Source organism: Chiloscyllium punctatum, chromosome 44 (genome assembly GCF_047496795.1).
Source record: "Chiloscyllium punctatum isolate Juve2018m chromosome 44, sChiPun1.3, whole genome shotgun sequence".
NCBI lineage: Eukaryota > Metazoa > Chordata > Chondrichthyes > Orectolobiformes > Hemiscylliidae > Chiloscyllium > Chiloscyllium punctatum.
Genome location: NC_092782.1, coordinates 13606888 through 13625883, shown reverse-complemented (window position 1 = coordinate 13625883; position 18996 = coordinate 13606888). Strand labels below are relative to the sequence as shown.

General features: G+C 41.2%; 1 protein-coding gene across 12 annotated transcripts in view; it reads left to right on the top strand.

Moving 5' to 3' along the window:
• Window positions 1-18458, top strand: part of c2cd5 (C2 calcium dependent domain containing 5) — a 126551-nt gene extending 108093 nt beyond the window's left edge. For 10 of the 12 annotated variants that reach the window (XM_072562278.1, XM_072562276.1, XM_072562284.1 and 7 more), the window contains 6 exons: window positions 1402-1503; window positions 7733-7783; window positions 7938-8039; window positions 8661-8851; window positions 11845-11991; window positions 17226-18458. In XM_072562278.1, coding sequence (XP_072418379.1) covers window positions 1402-1503; window positions 7733-7783; window positions 7938-8039; window positions 8661-8851; window positions 11845-11991; window positions 17226-17357 — 725 coding nt within the window. In that variant the 3' untranslated portion in view covers window positions 17358-18458. The remainder of the gene's footprint in view (window positions 1-1401; window positions 1504-7732; window positions 7784-7937; window positions 8040-8660; window positions 8852-11844; window positions 11992-17225) is intronic. The other 2 variants (XM_072562277.1, XR_011955273.1) reach the window with 2 other exon arrangements.
• Window positions 18459-18996: the final 538 nt, after the last annotated feature.

Genomic DNA, 18996 nt, shown 5'->3' with positions numbered 1-18996 from the left:
GAAAGAGAAGTTGTTCAGAGTGAGGACCAGTTCAGTCAGTTGAAGGAGGGTGTCAGTGGAAGGGTACTGGTTGGTACGGTGGGAAAGGAAGAAGCGGAGGGCTTTGAGGCCTTCGTGATGGGGGGTGGAGGTGTACAGAGACTGGATGTCCATGGTGAACATAAGGCGTTGGGGAGGAGGAAGTAAAAATCATGGAGGAGGTGGAGAGCGTAGGTGGGGAGTTCTTGGACTAAGGGGGACAGGACAGTGTCGCGGTATGCAGAGCTGAGTGCGGTGGGGTAGGAGCAGGCTGAGACAATGGGTCGGCCAGGGCAGTCAGGTTTGTGGATTTTGGGCAGGAGGTAGAAACGGGCGGTGTGGGGTTGTGACTGAGGTTGGAGGCAGTGGATGGGAGATCCCCTGAGGTGATGAGATTATGGATGGTCTGGGAGATGATGGTTTGGTGGTGGGAGGTGGGAGGCACGGTGGTAGTTTGGCGCACCGATCTTTACATTGCTGAGGCTAAACGCCAGCTCGCAGACACCTCCTGCTGCCCCCTTGACCATGACACCACCATGGCAACACGACGCATGGAGGAAGAGCGCCTCATCTTCCGCCTAGGAACCCTCCAACCACAAGGGATGAATGCAAATTTCTCCAGCTTCCTCATTTCCCCTCCCCCCACCTTATCTCAGTCCCAACCCTCGTACTCAGCACCGCCTTCTTGACCTGCAATCTACTTCCCGACCTCTCCGCCATCACCCCCTCTCTGGCCTATCACCCTCACCTTAACCTCCTTCCATCTATCGTTATTCCCAATGCCCCTCCCCCAAGTCCCTCCTCATTCCTGAACAAGGGCTTATGCTCGAAACGTCAATTTCCCCTGTTCCTTGGATGCTGCCTGACCTGCTGCGCTTTTCCAGTAACACATTTTTCAGCTCTGATCTCCAGCATCTGCAGTCCTCACTTTCTCCGACTTCAGAATCATGAAAGGTTTTGACAGGGTAAATAAAGAGGAATTGTTTCCACTGATTAGAACCCGTGACACCGAATATGCAGAGCAGGCCATTTGGTAATTGGACCAGAGAGAAGATGAGAAACATTTTTAAGTTGGCAGTTTTTATGATCTGGAATGTGCTGCTTGAAAAGCTGTTGAACGCATTTTCAGATGTCAAAAAAAGAGCTTGCTGGGCTACAGAGAAAAAAGCATGGAACTGGGAGTAATTAGATAGATCCTTCAATAAAATTGGCATTGACATCTGGATTGAATTTCCCCTTTCTGTGTTTTACTGTTCAGCAATTTTTTTTATCTAAACGTTGTGGAAGTACTCTCAGCTGACCGTATTATTCTTACAGGTTTATGTTCCTGAATGGCTTTTTCCGAATCTAATTAATTTTTTCTGTTTCATCCCTGGCTTAAAGCTTCTGTGGAGAATGAAGACCAACTGCAGTTTACTTTGGAACTCTGCATGGAATCGCAGTCTAGTCAGTCTGCTATACACTTTTCCCCGAGTAAAGTTACAGGTAAGGCAGTGTACTGGGCAAAGGAGATTTAATATAAATTGAAGTTGAATCTTTTTAGTTATCTACATGCATTTTAAAGACCTGTAACGTTTCACTTCAAAGCGATGTTAGAAAATGTCCTTCGATGTGACCGATTTCTATATTGGTGAAAGCCAGTTAAGAGTCTTCAGTTCGCGCCCAGGTCTCCACAAATATTTGCTCACGATCTTGCGCTGCAGATCAGTGTGGAAGGTTCAAACAGGTTGTGTTTGAACAATTGAATACATAATGTTAAATATATGTTGTTCAAGTGAACTACAGTGGAATTAATATCACCCATGGGATGCCTGTAGACTGTATGCAAGGTTTTGCATTTAGACTGCATCTAGAATAGAGATCCCAACCTGCTTTGCTGAGGTGGACAAGTAAGGGCTGTAAAGCCAAAGAAGGGATGGTTAAAAGCATGGACAAAGAAGTAATACTTAGAGAAGGATTTACAAGGGAACAAGGATGGAAAGATTTTGGAAGACCACTTCAGAACTTTGGCTAAAGACACCACAGCCAAGAATGGGCAAAGAGAAGGAGACTGCTCAAAAGACCAGAATTAAAGGAACAGAGTTCATGGAGAATTGGTAGAACTAGAGAAAGTTATAGCAATAGTGAGGGCTATCTACATATCTAAATAACAAAACAGTATTAATATTTATTCCATCCTCAAATCTCTTGACAAAATTCCTAGAAATCTTTGTGTTAAAGAAGATGCATGTTGTAGTTGCTATGGTTTTCCTCAGAGTATTTGCATGATGATAAATGCACATTGTTCACATGCACTATAATGGAATTGATATCAACTATATGATTGTATTATCCCTACCTTCTCTTTTAGAAGGCATATGTTCTGGTGGCAAAGAGGAAAATCTTTTATTCTGTAAAGAGTTAAAAATCAACACAACATCAGGTTATAGTCCAACAGGTTTATTTGGAAGCACTAGCTTTCAGAGTGCTGCTCCTTCATCAGGCATAACCACCTGCATTAAATATTAAGTAGTTCCATGTGAAACCTGGTGGCAAAAGCTAATTTGTCCATTCTGCATGTTGGAAAATAGTTATGCCTTGACAGTCTGCTCACTATAGAAAATACCAAGCCTTCTGAAGTGAGATAAGAATCCAAATCTACATGACCTAGTCCTCCATGTGCGACTTTGAGAGACCCTTAATTCTCACTGAAAATGCACACACCATACCACGAATTGTTCTTGTGGTGGAGCATTTAGATTAATATTTGGGAAATACTTATAGTATGCAAAAGCAAGCAGTAGGGATTACCAATAGGTGGCACTCCTATACAGTGGTTTGAAAATGTGAATGAATGGATTTTGGAATAATTGTTGTACCTAATTTTCTTCTTTCAGTCATGGGATGTGGGCATTACTGGATTGATAGACATTTATTGTTATTAATTATTCTTGAAATTATAGTAATGAGCTTGCTTCTTGAGCCACTCCAGTCCATGTGGCTTAGAGGGAGTTCCAGGATTTTGATCAGGGTGGGGTGCAGCCTGCTGCCCTTGTCATTCTAGCTGGCAGAGTTCATTTGTTTCGCACGTGCTGTCAAACAAGCCTTGGTGAGTTCTTGCAGGACATCATGTAGGTGCTATACACTGCTGCCACTATGCATCAATGATGGAGGAAGTGAAGTTGGTGCATGAGTTGCCAGGCAACCGGGCTGCTTTTATTTTGGATGGAGTCGAGCTTGATGGTTGTCGGCATCTAAGCAAGTGTAGGGTACTCCATCATGCTCCTGATTTCTACCTTGTAAATTGTGGACAAGCTTTTGAGGAGTCAAGTAGATAAGTTATTCACCACAGAATTCCCAGCCTTAGCCCTACTTTGTAACTGTAGTATTTACACAGGGATCCAGATCAGTTTTCATCAATAGCAACCTCAGAATATTGACAGTAAGGGATTCAACTTTGGCGATCAAGGAGTGATAATTACATTCTTGCTGGTGACAGTCATTACTTGCCACTTAGTAGCCAGGCCTGAACATTTCCCGGATCTTGTTGCGTTTGAGTACAGACTGTTTCAGTATCTGAAAAATCATGAATGATGCTGAACCTGTGCAATAATGAGCGAACATCTCAATTTCTGACCTTATTATGGAGAGGAAACCAATAACTAAGCAGCTGAAGATGGTTGGATCAAGGTCACTCCACTGAGGAATTACTGCAGTGATGTCCTGTAGCTGTGATGATTGACCTCAGACAATGACAACCATCTTACTTGGAACCAGATAGACTCCAACCAGTAACTTGGCTGTTTTCAGTCAAATTCTGTCTTGATGTCAAGCATAGCGACTTCACTTCCTTTCTGGAGTTTAGCTCTTTTGTCCATGTTTGGACCAAGATTGTAATGAGCACTAAATAACTGTACTGGAACAAATGGTCACAGCTTAATCAATGGAAATTTAGAAATAGTATGAGATCCAAAGGAGTGGTGTACAAATTTGTCAAAAACACAGTTGACCTAGGGTTTGGGAGTAGTTTAGTTTCAAAGCGTGGTGCTGGTAAAGCCCAGCCAGTCGGGCAGCATCCGAGGAGTAGGGGAATCCACATTTTGAGCATAAGCTCTTCATCAGGAATGGGTGGGCGGGGTAGGGGGGTGGTTCGTGGTTGGCCAAGGGGCTGAGATAAATAGGAGGGGAGTGGGGCTGGGGGAAAGGTAGCTGAGAATGTGATAAGTGGATGAAGGTGGGGGGTGGGGGGGGTGATGGTGATACGTCAGAGTGGAAAGGTGGGAAGGAAGATAGACAGGTAGGACAGTTCAAGAGGGCAGTGCCAAATTGGAGGGTTGGATCTGGGATAAGGTGGGGGGAGGGGAGATGAGGAAACTGATGGACGTGGAACAGTCCATCTTCTGCAGCTATACTGGCACCATTCCCTCTGCTACATCACTGACTGTATTGGCGCCACCTTGTGCTCCCACGAGGAGGTTGAATAGTTCACAACTTCACAAACACCCTCCATCCTGACCTCAAGTTCACCTGGACCATCTCTGGTGCCTTCCCTCCCCTTCCTGGACCATCTCCATTTCAGGTAACCAACTCAACACTGACATCTACTTCAAACCCACCGATTCCCACAGCTACCTGGACTACACCTCCCACCCCCACTTCTGTAAAAATGCTATTCTTTGCTCCCAACTCTTCCGCCTCCACCGCAGGAGGACCAATTCCACTCCAGGACATCCCAGATAGCCTCCTACTTCAAGGACTGCAATTTCCCCTCCCATGAGGGCAACAATGTCCTCCAGCGCATCTCCTCCACTTCCTGCACCTCCCCCTTTGAACCCACCCCTCCAATGACAACAAGGACAGAACATCCCTGGTCCTCACATTTCATTCCACCAACCTCTGGATAATGCATCATCCTCTGCTATTTCAGCCACCTACAATCAGACCCCACCACCAGAGAGATATTTCCCTCCCCAGTCCTATCTCTGTTCCGCAAGACAATTCCCTCTGAAAATCCTTTGTTAGGTCCATGCCCCCCCACCAACCCACCCTCCACTCCTGGCACCTTCTGTTGCCACTGCAAGAGGTGTAAAACCTGGGTCCACACCTCTCTTTCCCCTCTTTCCGTGCCTTCTTCCCCCCCCCCCCCCCCCCCCCCCCCCCCCCCCACCCCGCCCCAACAAAAGGAAACTTCCACATCTGGCAGAGATTTTCTTGCACCTCATCTACTGTGTTTATCGCTCTCTATGTAGTCTCCTCTACATTGGGGGAGACAGGACGCCAACCTGTGGAACGTTTCGGAGAACATCTCTGGGACACACTCACTAAACATCCCCATTGTCCTGTGGCCAAATGCTTCAACTCCCCCCTCCCACCCTGTCAAGGATATGCAAGTCCTGGGCCACCTCCACTGCCAAATTCTAGCTTCCCAACGCTTAGAGGAAGAACACCTCATCTTCAGCCTTGGGACCATCCAACCACATGGGATGAATGTCTATTTCACCAGTTTCCTTAACTTCCACGCATGCGCACACACATGCACACGCACACACGCACACACCCCCAACTTGGCAATGGCCTCTTGAACTGTCCTACCTGTCCATCTTCCTTCCCATCTCTCCATCCTGACCTATCACCATCACCCCTCTCTGGATAAGGGTAAGGGCTAGTGTTTTTACAGGAGATGTGGTGGGAGGAGGTGTAGTCCAGGTAGCTATAGGAGTCAATGGGTTTGAAATAGATGTCTGTGTGGACAGGAAAAGTATACATAGAGCAGGAATAAGCTGGTATTTTTCCCAGTGGCAAGCAGTGCATGGATCAGTGCTCCATCCCCAGCTATTCACAGTTTATATTAATGATGAAGATGATAGAACTAAATGTAACATCGCCAAGCTTGGAAACCACACAAAGCTGGGTGGGAAAATGAGCTGTAAGGAAGATGCAGAAATGCCTCTGTGTGATTTGGACAAATTGAGTAAGTGGGCAAACACTTGGCAGATGAATGTGGCGTTATCCACTTTGGAAGCAAAAACAGGAAGGCAAATTCCTGAAGAAGGGCTTATCCCGAAACGTCGATTCTCCTGCTTCTTGGATGCTGCCTGACCTGCTGCGCTTTTCCAGCAACATATTTTTCAGCTCTGATCTCCAGCATCTGCAGTCCTCACTTTCTCCCAGGCAAATTATCTGAATGGCAATAGGTTGGGAAAGTGGACCAGTCGCTGAAAGTAAGCATGCAGGAACAAGAGGCAGTAAATAAGACCAATGGCTTTTCGGCCTTCATAATGAAAGGATTTGGGTATAGGAACAGGAATGTCTTGCTGCATTTGTACAGGGCCTTGATGAGACCACACCTAAAATATCATGTGCAATTTTGGTCTCCTTAGATGGCTGTGGAGACAATGCAGTGAAGGTATACCAGACTGATTCCTGAGATGGCAGAATAGACTTATGAAGAGAGATTGGATCGGTTAGAACTGTATTCACCACTGTTTAGAAGAATAGGATGGGGGGAATCATCTAGAAACCTATAAAATTCTAACAGGACTAGACAGGATAAACCCAAAAAGAATGTTCCCAAGACTGACTGGGGAATCCAGAACCAGGGCTGCCTGTCCAAGGATACAGGATTGGCTATTTAGGGTGTAGATAAGAAATTTTTCATCTAGACAGTGGTGAATCATAGAAAGCAGTTGAGGCCAAAACATTGAATGATTTCAAGAAGGAGTTTGATGTAATCATTAAGGTTAAAGGGATCAGAGGTATGGGGAGAAAGTGGAAATGGTCAGCCGTGATCATATTGAATGGTGGAGCAGGTTTGAAAGGCCAAACAGCCTATTCCTCCTATTTTGTATGTTTATCCTGGAGCGCAAGTCTTCAGTACTGTTGTCTGATTGTCATCTGGTCTCACAACCTTTGTAATATCCAATGCTTTCAGCCATTTCTTGATATCATGCGGACTGACACATTTATCACCTTTGACTTTTGCACTGATCTGCTCAGCTGTGGTATTCGTTTCTTAAAGAAAGTTAGTAAAACTGTTTGACTTTAGGCCAATCACTAATTAATTCTCAGTCACCATTCAACTCATTTTTGATTCTTGATTTATTATTTTAATTCCAATTTCACTGCCTGCCATGGTGAGATTCAAACACATGTCCTTAGAGCATTAGCCAGTGACATCAACACTACGCCACTGTCTCCTCTTACTAGAAGGCATTAGTACGTGTCATTTATCACTAATATCTGCCTTTTGTTCCCTTTCCATATCATTAGCAACTGGATGTGACTTATCCATTGATAAGTTGATTTTAATCAAATGTTAACCAATCATTTTAGAATCTGTGATTCAAGCTATGTATTTGTTAAGTTATAAAACCACCACTGAGTAAGATGCTGCATTAAGTATAAAAATAAGGCCCTTCTGTTTTCTGGTTTGAGAAGTTTTATTTAAAATGCAGATTGATTATAATTTAATTAGTTTGAGTACAATTTGCTTCTTGATTACCTGTGCCTCATTGTTGAAGCACTTCCTTAGAGTCTTTTTCTTTCTCTAGTGTAATTCTTTGGTCACATTGTAAAGTTCAGAACTGTAAGATTGTGATTTAAGATTATAATATGACTTGCGGAGGTAATGATGAATAATTCTAGATGTGATGAACAAATCCCTTGGTATGCTGTTGCCTTGTGGTGCTCTTGTATATTGATTTTCCAATATATATTCATAAAATCTTTCTTTCAGGGATTACAGAAAGTGGCAACTTGCAGCAAGTCACTCCAGCAGCACAAAGAGGTGAGTAAACCAGGTTGTTAACTCAACCAAGGAAAGGGTCTTCGTTCTCCTTTTCAGACCCTTAATGCGGTGATGTTTGGTTCATCAGTGGGGCATTGCAGTAGGCAATAGACGTCATCCATTTTTCTTTTTCTTTTCTGTGTGTTGTTTTTAGCTACCTCAGTTGATTACAGTTCCTTTGCAGACAGATGCAGCAGCTGGATAGAGTTCATTAAACAGAAAGCTCAGACCATAAGGCGTGGATCAATTAAAACAAGTAGGCGGACGTTACAGTTTATCATGGTGATAATAATCAGAGACATGCCTATGATCCGCAGTGGTGAAGGATGGACTGTCCTACCCAGTAATGGCATTGCAAATCAATGGCACACGCAATTTTGAGTGTGAAAGCTGCACCTTTTGTCCAGAGAATGTTTAACAGAAATTCGTTAACTTTCATTTGGACAGCATTAACCTGGAGATGAACATGTCAAAATAGTGCATTCTGCTAAAGTAACATCTTTCACACTCTTGATCAATACTTCACTTCAGCAAAAAAAAAGTTTCCCTTGATTTCTTTTTGTATTGAGATACCGCCAATGCAGCCATCGCTATTAAAATGCTCCCTTTTGGGGAAAATTGAGCCTTTTGGAGGAATGCCACTTTTTTTTAAAAGATTCCATTCTAGCTATTTATGCCTTTTATTTGCATGTTCTGCATGATCATCCACTCTTTAATGTAGCCCATTGCCTGCTCCATTACTGAGCTTCATGTGCTGAATATATCACTTTGCATCTGCTCTGAAAAGGTATGACAAAGAGCACGTGTGCATCTAAACAAATTGATCTTTCACCACTAATTGCATTCTACTTTGTTCTGTCTCTTCCACCCATTGTAGTTGCTTCACTTGACAAAGCGAGCCCACTGGCTGAAGCTCATACACGTCATCGCTCACCAATATCATGCACAACCTCCACAGTCACTGTAGTGGAAATGACCCCCCTCTCCTTCATTCCTGGTGCAAAAATAACTAAATATCTCGGAATCATCAATATGTTCTTCATTCGGGAAACCACATCTCTGCGTGAGGTGAGCGGCAAATGTGGGAAGACATCTGCTTTAGTCTCTCAGTGGTATTGCATAATAAGTGAAAAATGTGCTTTAGTCTGTGTTTTGCAATTGTGCTGTCCAGTTTTCCATAAAGTTGATGTTGACAATTTTCTTTTGCTGTTATTTCATGGATGTGTGGTGGGTATGGCTTGCAAGTTAATAACTATAATTAAACACTAAATAATCTAATTAATTCCAAAAACAATCCTTTGCAATACTTTTGTATTGTTTTGTTTTCAGATGTTACGGTAGTACCAAAACATTATGAGAAGAGTCGCTTCTTGTGAAGTGACCGATTTCTATACATGCAATGGGTTCAGAACCAATCCATTTACCCACATGGTTCTAGGATTCGAAGGGCTGAAATTGTAGGGATGAACTACAGGAAAGGTAGATTGGATATGGTACACACCAATTGAGTTAAATTGTTCACCTACAGAGTGATTAGCAAATCTAAAATCTGCTTGTCCAGACAGGCACTTAAAGCCAACGAAACCCTCTCACTCATTCTTTTAGAGACATAGAGATGTACAGTAAGGAAACAGACCCTTCGGTCCAACCTGTCCATGCCGACCAGATATTCCAACCCAATCTAGTCCCACCTGCCAGCACCTGGCCCATATCCCTCCAAACCCTTCCTATTCATATACCCATCCAAATGTCTCTTAAATGTTGCAATTGTACCAGCCTCCACCACGTACTCTGGCAGCTCATTCCATACACGTACCACCCTCTGTGTGAAAAAGTTGCCTCTTAGGTCTCTTTTATATCTTGCCCCTCTCACCCTAAACCTATGCCCTCTAGTTCTGGACTCCACCACCCCAAAGAAAAGACTTTGTCTATTTATCCTATCCATGCCAGTCATGATTTTATAAACCCATATAAGGTCACCCCTCAGCCTCCGACGCTCCAGGGAAAACAGCCCCAGCCTGTTCAGCTTCTCCCTATAGCTCAAACCCTCCAACCCTGCTGCCAGGAAAAAAAATTTACAGACTGCTATGAACATTATTCTTAGCTGATAGCAGTTTAAGAAAAAATAGTTGATTTTTAACTTCATATTATACTTTCTACAGTCATTTGATGTCAAAGAAAATACATAGTATCTTCCTATTGGAAGATGATAGCATTGCTTTTGCCTTACAGCCTACAACCAGTGATATCTTGTAATCTAGAAATGGTGTGCCACTTTTGTAGTATAAAGCTCAATAAGCTACTAAATGTATGCACTTACCTTTGCTAGATGTTGTCAAATACAGACACAGTAGTTTTCCTTATCAATATAGTTTTCAATTGCAAATGTGGTATTGCTGTCATCCTTTGTAAAGAGATGCAGTAATTAATCAAATGCATGCCAAATACATGATATTCCCCTGTTCTGCATTTGGCCCTTACTGTTAGAAGCAGTTTGAATTATTTTTCATTGACTACAGCTGTCTGCAGTCATTCCAGCTGATGCTACAACTGGACAAATCAGATCCCAGAATGAAACCTGGTTTGACAGATTATCTGTTTAATTTTCTTTAACTGACTCGTTGCACTATATTTGCCTTGAATTAGGGAGACAATTTGATGAGTGAGGAAGGACCCGAAATTCTGATTTCTCTTCACAGATGCTGCTAGACCTGCTGAGCTTTTCCAGCAATTTCTGTCTTTGTTTTGTCTTTAAAACCTTCCTCAAGATGAAGGGTCACGCTGAGCTTTTCCAGTGGTTTTTCTATTTTTTTTTCTGATTTCCAGCATCTGTTCTTATTTCAGTTTTTATTAAATGGTTTTAAATATTTATCTTGTGAATCCTTCAGTATAAACATTTTTCCATTAAATTTGCAGGAGTTTATAGTCTCCTGCAATTTAGCAGTCTGTCACTGTTCTAGAAAGACACTCTGACCTTGTTTTTAAAAGAATTCCTTCACAAAAGTATTTCCTTCACAGCATTTCCTCTGACTTTAACTTACTGATTCCAAGTTAAGCATTACCTTAGTTTTAAATTTCTCATCCTTGCTGTCAACTATCCCCATAGCCTTGCCTCTCCCTCTTTAAGTAACTTTCAGCCCACTATCCTTTAAAATGTTTGTGCTCCTGTAATTCTGGTTTCTTGAATATCCCCAATTGTATTTGTACCTAAATTGGTCACTAAACCATTAGTTTCCAAAATTCTACATTCTGGAGCTCCATCTATATCTCTCTCAGTCTTTAAGAGTTTTAAAAACTGACGACTTCTACCCTAATATCTCTTTTAAAATACTCGGGTGAAGTTGCTTGAGTTGTTGTGTTGTGTTATTGGCAAGTTATTGTTGTACGTCCACCCAAGATAGCAATCAAAGTGTCTAATGTCCCATTCAAAAGGATAATACCTCTGTCAGTGCAGCACTTCTTCACTATCCATTGAAATGTCCGCCTACATCTCTGTCTCAGTTGGCTGGAGTAAGACCTGTCTTGACTCCTTCAACAGTGCTTCTACACAGTCACAGCTATTATCTTGGAGCAGCAATGAAGAAACCACTAGTTGCTTCAGCTAAGAACATTTCAGTTGGATGTGTATAAAATTACATGAAATTATCGAGAGAGAAAATTCTGACCATTTGAGGATCATCAAAGTGGGTTGCACCAAGCCTAGAAAAGGAGGTTTGTTGCTTCAAGTTAAAAATACCAAAATAAAATACACATTTGAAACAAATTGAGACCAATGTGTGCAATTTCATTATTGTAACAGTGGAAGAGGTTTTACCATTTAAAAGAATGAACATGTTTGAGAATGCAATTTTGAACTTTCTTTTAAATCCTGGAATCTCACTTAGAATCTCTTCCATTTTTATACAATTCCCTTATTAGGAAAGGAAGAATGAGCAAGGTAATTTTTATGAGTAGTGGGCAGTTTTACTGATCAACTGCCAAATTTCAACAAGTAAAAGGCCATCAAAGATGGTTGGAAGGTACGTGATTTTGAATTTTGAACCTGCTTTATTTTTGTGTAGGAAGGCGGAGTAAGTGGATTTCTTCATGCATTCATTGCTGAAGTGTTTGCTATGGTGCGGGCCCATGTCGCTGCCTTGGGAGGGAATGCAGTCGTGTCTTATATCATGAAGCAGTGTGTGTTTATGGAAAATCCCAACAAAAATCAGGTCTGTTACTCCAGTTTTAAAAATTGCTCATCAGTTTTATAGAAGTATTAAGGTTATCTTCTAATACCTTGTAAAATGCATTAAACTAAACCACGTTTGAAGTGAACCTTGTTCAGATTAAACTAGTATTGCTTACCTCAGCCCACAGTCCCACCAGCACTGATGAATCCTTCACCCTTTTCTGTGGAAGAATCTGTGAAGCAACAAAGGGGTCAAGCAAATGTCCTTGAAATGCTTAATAAATATTTCTATTGAACTCTGGAGTTTAAATGCCTCTTAACAATTTATCTTAAAAGGTTTTTAACCCAGTTCCATTTTTAACTTTTGTACTCAACAATCTTAGAATGAGGACAAGTAATGATCAGCAAATGTGGCCTACCTGTTTTGCTTGAATAGCAATAATCGACCAACGTTTTTTTAAAAAAGCATGAATTGATGCTAAATTATTTTAATACAATTAGAGCCCTGTACAATAGACGAATCCAGTGGCTTCTGGTTTGCCACAAGCACAACTGATTTATGTACAGTTTTTAATGTAATGAAACTGTCTAAGGTGTTTCAGAGGAGCATTATAAAATTGAATATAACACCAAATTGCATAAGGAGGTATTATGCTCAGTCACCAAAGGTTTTCTCAAACACTTCAATTTTAAGGTGAATCTTAAAGATTGGGAGTGAGGTAGAGAAGGGCAGACATGCAGGGGGCAGCTGTTCGAGTTTGGGCTTAAGCGACTGAAGCATGGCTATCAATGGCAGTGCAGTTAAAATTAGTGATGCGCAAGAAGTCAACTGAAGGAGTTCATGTATTTCTGAAAGTTGTGGAGGTGGAGCAGCTTTTTATTTCCCCAGTCATGTGAAATGGGTCTCGCTGGCTTGGGCAGCGTTTATTTCCCACCCCCCAGGTATCCTTGAGACAGTGAGTGGGGAGATGCCTTCTTCAATTGCTGCAGTTTATGTGCTGTACGTAAACCCGTGCCCTTAGACAGGCAAATCCAGGAATTTGACCCAGTGACACCAAACAAACAGTGATATGTTCTCAAATCAGAATGGCTTGGAGGGAAACTTGCAGGTAACTATGTTCCCATGTATCTACTGCTTTGTGCTGGGAGGTATCTAGCTGCTTAAGTGTTTTTGAAGCTACACTCATCAGACAACAGTGTTGTGTTCCATTCCTTTCAATGATGGGTGAATTTGGGGAGTCAGGCACTGAGTTGCATGCTGGCAAATTCTTAGCCTCTGGTCTCATCTTGCACCTTCAATGTTTAAATGGCTTGTCCAGTTCAGTTTCTGGTCAGTGGTAACTTACAAGATGTTGATAGCAGTGAGAATGTCATTGAAAGCCGTGGGCCAGTGGATATGGTCATTAGCTGACATTTGTGTGGCACAAATGTTACGTGAGACCAAAGCTGTGTACTATCCAAGTCTAACTGAATTTGGACGTTGATTACTTCAGTAACTAAGAAGTTGAGCATGATGGTGAATATTGTGCGATCATCAATGAGTTTCTCCACATCATGCTAGGTATGACTCCAACCAACACAGAGTCCGGGGGGGGGGGGGGGCTAACAACATGGAGTGATTGAAACTTAGGGTGAGACTTTTAACATCTATATGTTGTTTGTTCAAGAGTGGGTCATTACGGTTCAGCAAGCCACCTGGAAAGAGGAATTGGCCTTAATGCGAGGCAAGAAATTAGCAGTAGAAATTTGGATTGCCTCAAGTTTAAAGGCAGAGGGCACCAGGCAGTAGTGTACTGTAATTATCAAGTCTTGAAGCAACAAGGTGAGGACGAGGACTTCAGCAATAGATATGCTGAGACTGTCAACTTAAGTGATGTTTTGAGGTAGAAATAGCCTGTCTTATTCTCATGGAGAAAGTGAGGACTGCAGATGCTGGAGATCAGAGCTGAAAATGTGTTGCTGGAAAAGTGCAGCAGGGCAGGTAGCATCCAAGGAGCAGGAGAATCGACATTTCGGGCCTGAAGAAGGGCTTATGTCCGAAACGCTTGGATGCTGCCTGACCTGCTGCGCTTTTCCAGCAATACATTTTCAGCTCGTGTCTTATTCTCATAGTCAGAGAGGTCTGCAGCATAGAAAAAGTCCATCAAGTCTGCACCAATCAAACAAGCACCTATTATTCTAATCCTCTTTTCCAGCATTTGGCCCACTGCCTTCTATACCTTGGCATTACAAGTGTACATTTGAATATTTCTTGAATATTATGAGGATTTCTGCTTCTGCCATCATAGGCAGTGAATTCCAGATTCCCATCCTTTGATTAAAAAACAGTTCTTCACATTCTGTGTAAACCACATGCCATACCTTAAATCAATGACATCTGGTCATTGATATCTCCAGCCAGGGGCAAATCTTTTCTGTCCACCATTATTAATTCCCCAGTCTCATTATGTAGAGCCAACACTCACTTTAACTTTGTATTATTTCATTATTTATAGCAACTCTTACTATCTATTTTTATATTTCTGACCAACTTTCTCTCAAAACCTAATTTTTCCCAATTAATTTAAATGTTTTTGACTGTCTGGATGTGTTTTACTCATTCGTCCAGCCTTCTAACCTGCCACCTATCAGTGCAAAATTTGTTTTAGTTTGATATTAGCTTTTCACCTTAACCACTAATGGTGGGTCCAACACTTGGTAGTTCTTCTTATTCATTGGAGTATTTTTATTCTGTATGTTCTGAAATATCCCCATAAATTTGCTACTGCAGCTCTATTGACCCTTCATTTGAAATAATTTGCCAATTCACTCTGCTTTCATGCCCTCATAATTAATTTAAATTTGGAAAAGTAGCCTTGCTCCTACTCACCTCTCCCTGTAACTGAATGTAAACTTCAATCATATAATGGGGCACCTTAGCTCTGAGATTGCTAATTAATCCTATCTCCTTGTACAATGCCAACTTAGTGTGGCTTTCTTTCTGGCCGGCTCCAGGTAGAAAACAGCCCTGTAAACATGCTCTGAACTCCATATCTCTGCTACCTTTGCCCACCAGTCTTTAAAGCTGATATTAATAATAGATTAAATTCTTCCACAGTTATCATGTACTTTTCTGACCAGCTCTTATTATTTATTTGTTTATACTCCACTCTGACGTGCTGTTACTGTTAGTGGATCTGTATGCCATTTCCACAAGGGACTTCTTGCTTTATCCTTTCTCATTTCTACCTAACCTGTTCCGCATCTTGCTTTCCTAAACTTAGCTCATCCCTCTTTGCTGTGCTCATATCATCATTAGCTAGCAGAGTCAACCTCCACCTTTTTCCTTCAAGAATCCAGACCCAATCCCAAAGCCATGTCTCTGTAATGGTTACAGATTGTACTTATTCCTATTTTCACTGTCAGGTCATCTGTTTTGTTTTAAATGATCTGTCCATTCAGATACAGAGGCTTTAATTTTGTCTTTTCACTCTCTTTGTAAATTCTAATCCCATTTACTGTTTGGCCCTTGGATTCATACTTGCTATCTCTTCTTCCTACAGTCTATTTACCATGTATTAATACATTGGCCTTTGCCTTTGGCTGTACTCTATATTTGTCAAATTTTCCCAAATTTGGTCCCTTGCCCTCACTATTCCATTTAAGCCACTACTAAAGCTAGCTTTATATTCCACATGTTTTAATGCCATTTAAATTCCACCAGCCGACAGAATGGGCTTTGAACATCAGACCCCAGAGCCCTAAAATAACACACTAAGTGCTGGAGAAACTCAGTGTATCTGGCGCCATCTATGGGGAAAGAAACGGAGTTAACGTTTCAAGTCTGACACGATCTTCTTCAGAGCCGCCATCTGAAGTCGCACTGGACTCTGCTTCTCCCTCCATAGCTGCTGCCGGGACAGCTGAGCAACATTCCCTCTCTGTGTTCCAGTTCCAGAAATCGCTGTCCTGCACAGCCATCCAAGGCTGCACAGCTGGAAAGAAAAGTAGAGGGATAGCCACCACTGATTTTCTCCAGAATTCTATATTTGTTTCAGGTTTCCAGCATCTTCAGAATTTCCTTTAATCCCCAGGCCCTTAGTCTGGGTCTCTGGAGTGATACCAATTTGCCACCATCTCTGTTGTTATAGATCGGATGATTTATAATGGTATATGAGATATTATTATGCAGCATTTCACTGTAATTTATCAGGAGTAACAAATTGCACTTGTATAATAACTCTGTTGTAGGCACATATTCCCAGGAACATTGTCCAACATCAGTTTGGCACTGTACCATGTGAGATATAAGGAAAGGCGACCAATTACTTAGGTTCACCCTGATAAATTGGAAGATAGCTGCGTATTATCTAAATTGTTTAAAACTTGCAATTGTGGAAGAGCAGAGTAATTTGGGAATCCAAATACAGAAACCACTCCAAGGTAGTGGATAGGGAGAATGGAAACTGGGCCTTTATCATAAGAGCTGAAAATAGAAGGGGGCTTAAATTATGTTACAACTGCACACATCTCTGACACCATCTGGACTATATAGCATTCCAAACTAAACACTGCACATCACAAAGAATATGTTGGTTTTGGAAGGAGTTCAGCACAGACTTGTCAGAGTAATATCTGGGCGTAGGCAGTTAAGTTATGAGGATAGGTTGCCTGACTAGGATTGTATTTCCTGGAATTTAGGCAATTGAAGGTTAATTGTAAGATGGTTGAAGGATTCAGTAGTTTCTGTCTGCCCTATGTCCTTTGGTGTGTCAGTCCAGAACAAATAGCCATTGTCTTAAAATTGCAAGCCAGCCTGTTCACACAAACTGTAGAGGACATTGCGAACACTTGTCACCCAAATATTTGTTGAGGTTGAGTAGTCAGTTTAATATTGAAGATCTGGAGTTGATAGATTTTTGTTTGACAAGAGTTTTGAGGGTTACTCAAGGTGAGTAGATGGCCTTAAAATGCAGATTAACCATGATCTGTTTGAATTAAGGAACGTACTCGAGGGCTGAAAGGTATTATGTGGCCAAAGAGATGGGTCTTAACGAGCATCAGAGGACGAAAGAATAAGACTTAAGGTGAAAGTTTCAAAGACAACAAAACACAGAACTGTTCCTTTTTTGGTCAATTTGTGATATCCGTCATTAACTTTTACATTAATTTTGTTTTAAAGCTATGATTAAGTTGAAGTTCTGTCATATGGTAGAGTTGATTTGTTGATTGTGCTGCATGAATGTTTCATCTTTTGCTCATAATGGTTATGTACTCTATTGTCTCTTTCTCTAGGCACAGTGCCTTATCAATGTAAGTGGTGATGCTGTGAACTTCTTTAGAGATGCTGATGTGGAGTTGACATCAACTCAGCCTCAAACAAGTGGCTTACAGACAGGGAATGGCAGTGGGGACATAGTCACATGAAACTGGTACAGAATAATTCCTGCTGTCGCTGCCTGGGTTTCTGGAACAGATCGAAGACCATTTATCAACATTTCCCACCTCATAGGTCATTGTTCTCTGTATGGGTATCTGTGTGTAACTGCTGTGCTGTGTTACACAGTATGTGATGACCTGTATTGTCCTAGATCTGTAGACATGTGATTATCCTGAGCAAATAGTGGCCATCTTGACACATTATCTGTTATCCAGGAATTTAAATTTCTTGACCTTGCATCATCTGGATCTTTAGATGAGAAGTGAATGTTTGCTCTAAATGTGGAGATTATATGTAAAATACTCTTAAGAATTGGCAACATTTCTATAGTTGAAGACTTTTTCAGTAACTTTGAGTTAATACTTGGCACCAAGACCAAATATAAGGGTATTAAATGGTACTGAACTGTATTTTAAGCCAATGCTGTACCTGTAAAACTGGATGTTTATCTGTAAATCCTGCTCTTTGCAATGATAAATGAAAGCTGGAAGTGCCACTATCCAAATGTTATATCAACTTGGAACTTCAGTGCCAGTCTGAGAGAGAAACGCTGAAACTCTATGTACATCTTTCTGTGATGTTCTAATGTAATAAGCCACAAAAATGTAAGTTTTCTTTTATTAAGAAAATACATAGGCTAGTCAGATTCACAAAGATTGTTAAAATTAGAAAATGTTGGAAGGTTTAGGAATCAAATTTGAAATTGCCACACCCAGCAAATGGCGCTGTATATTTCTGCATATCGAAAAATGGTATTTTTGTAATTCTCAAGGTGGAGCTTTAAGAGGATGAAAGCTGTTAAAAAGCTTCTCAATGTGTGACTTGCAATATTGCAGAACCAGAGTGCGTACAGGAGCATTTGATTGTGGGGTTTTTGTTTGCAAATTTAGTGCATAACTGAAAACTTGAATGTACAGAACACTTAATTTTTAAAGGTTTCAACAATTCACTTGCTTTGCACACTTCAGTGCATGAAAATTAAATTCTCTGCTGTAGTTTTGCAGATTGTAACAAAGATGTAATAGCATGAAAGAAAATAGTTCCCTTACTTCCTCTGGGGAAATAAATATTTTATGAATATTTATAAATTGCTGCTTTTTTGCCAATACAAGTGGTCCAGTTTGTTTTTTTCAAACTGATAGTGAATGGGTACTGTGCTGGGAGAAATATTGATCACGTGTGGTTAGGAAAGAATATCCAATGTCCAAATTCTCGTCCCTTTACGACAATAAGGTGAACCTGAAATGGAGTCATTTCCTGCATGTATGGTTTTTAAATCAAAGTCAGGTTCCAAAACAATTCAGCATGTGAATATAATGCCAACCATCATTCAGAAATTCAGATTTTTAAATGAACTGCTGTGTCATAACCACCCCGTTAGAAGTTTTACTATTTCTTATTGGATCAGAATTCGGTGTGACCAATGATGTGATGAGCAGACATTGACCACAAGTGGAGAATGTTGTAACTGTTGATTGGAGTGAAAAATAAGCTGTCGATAATTGGCAATAAATGAGTATGGATTTCTCTAAATTTCCCAGTGTAGGCATCTGTTGAAGTTTGATGTTCAACTTTAGTACCCTTTTTAAAGTAGAATGGAATAGATATTGGCACCAGTGACACAGC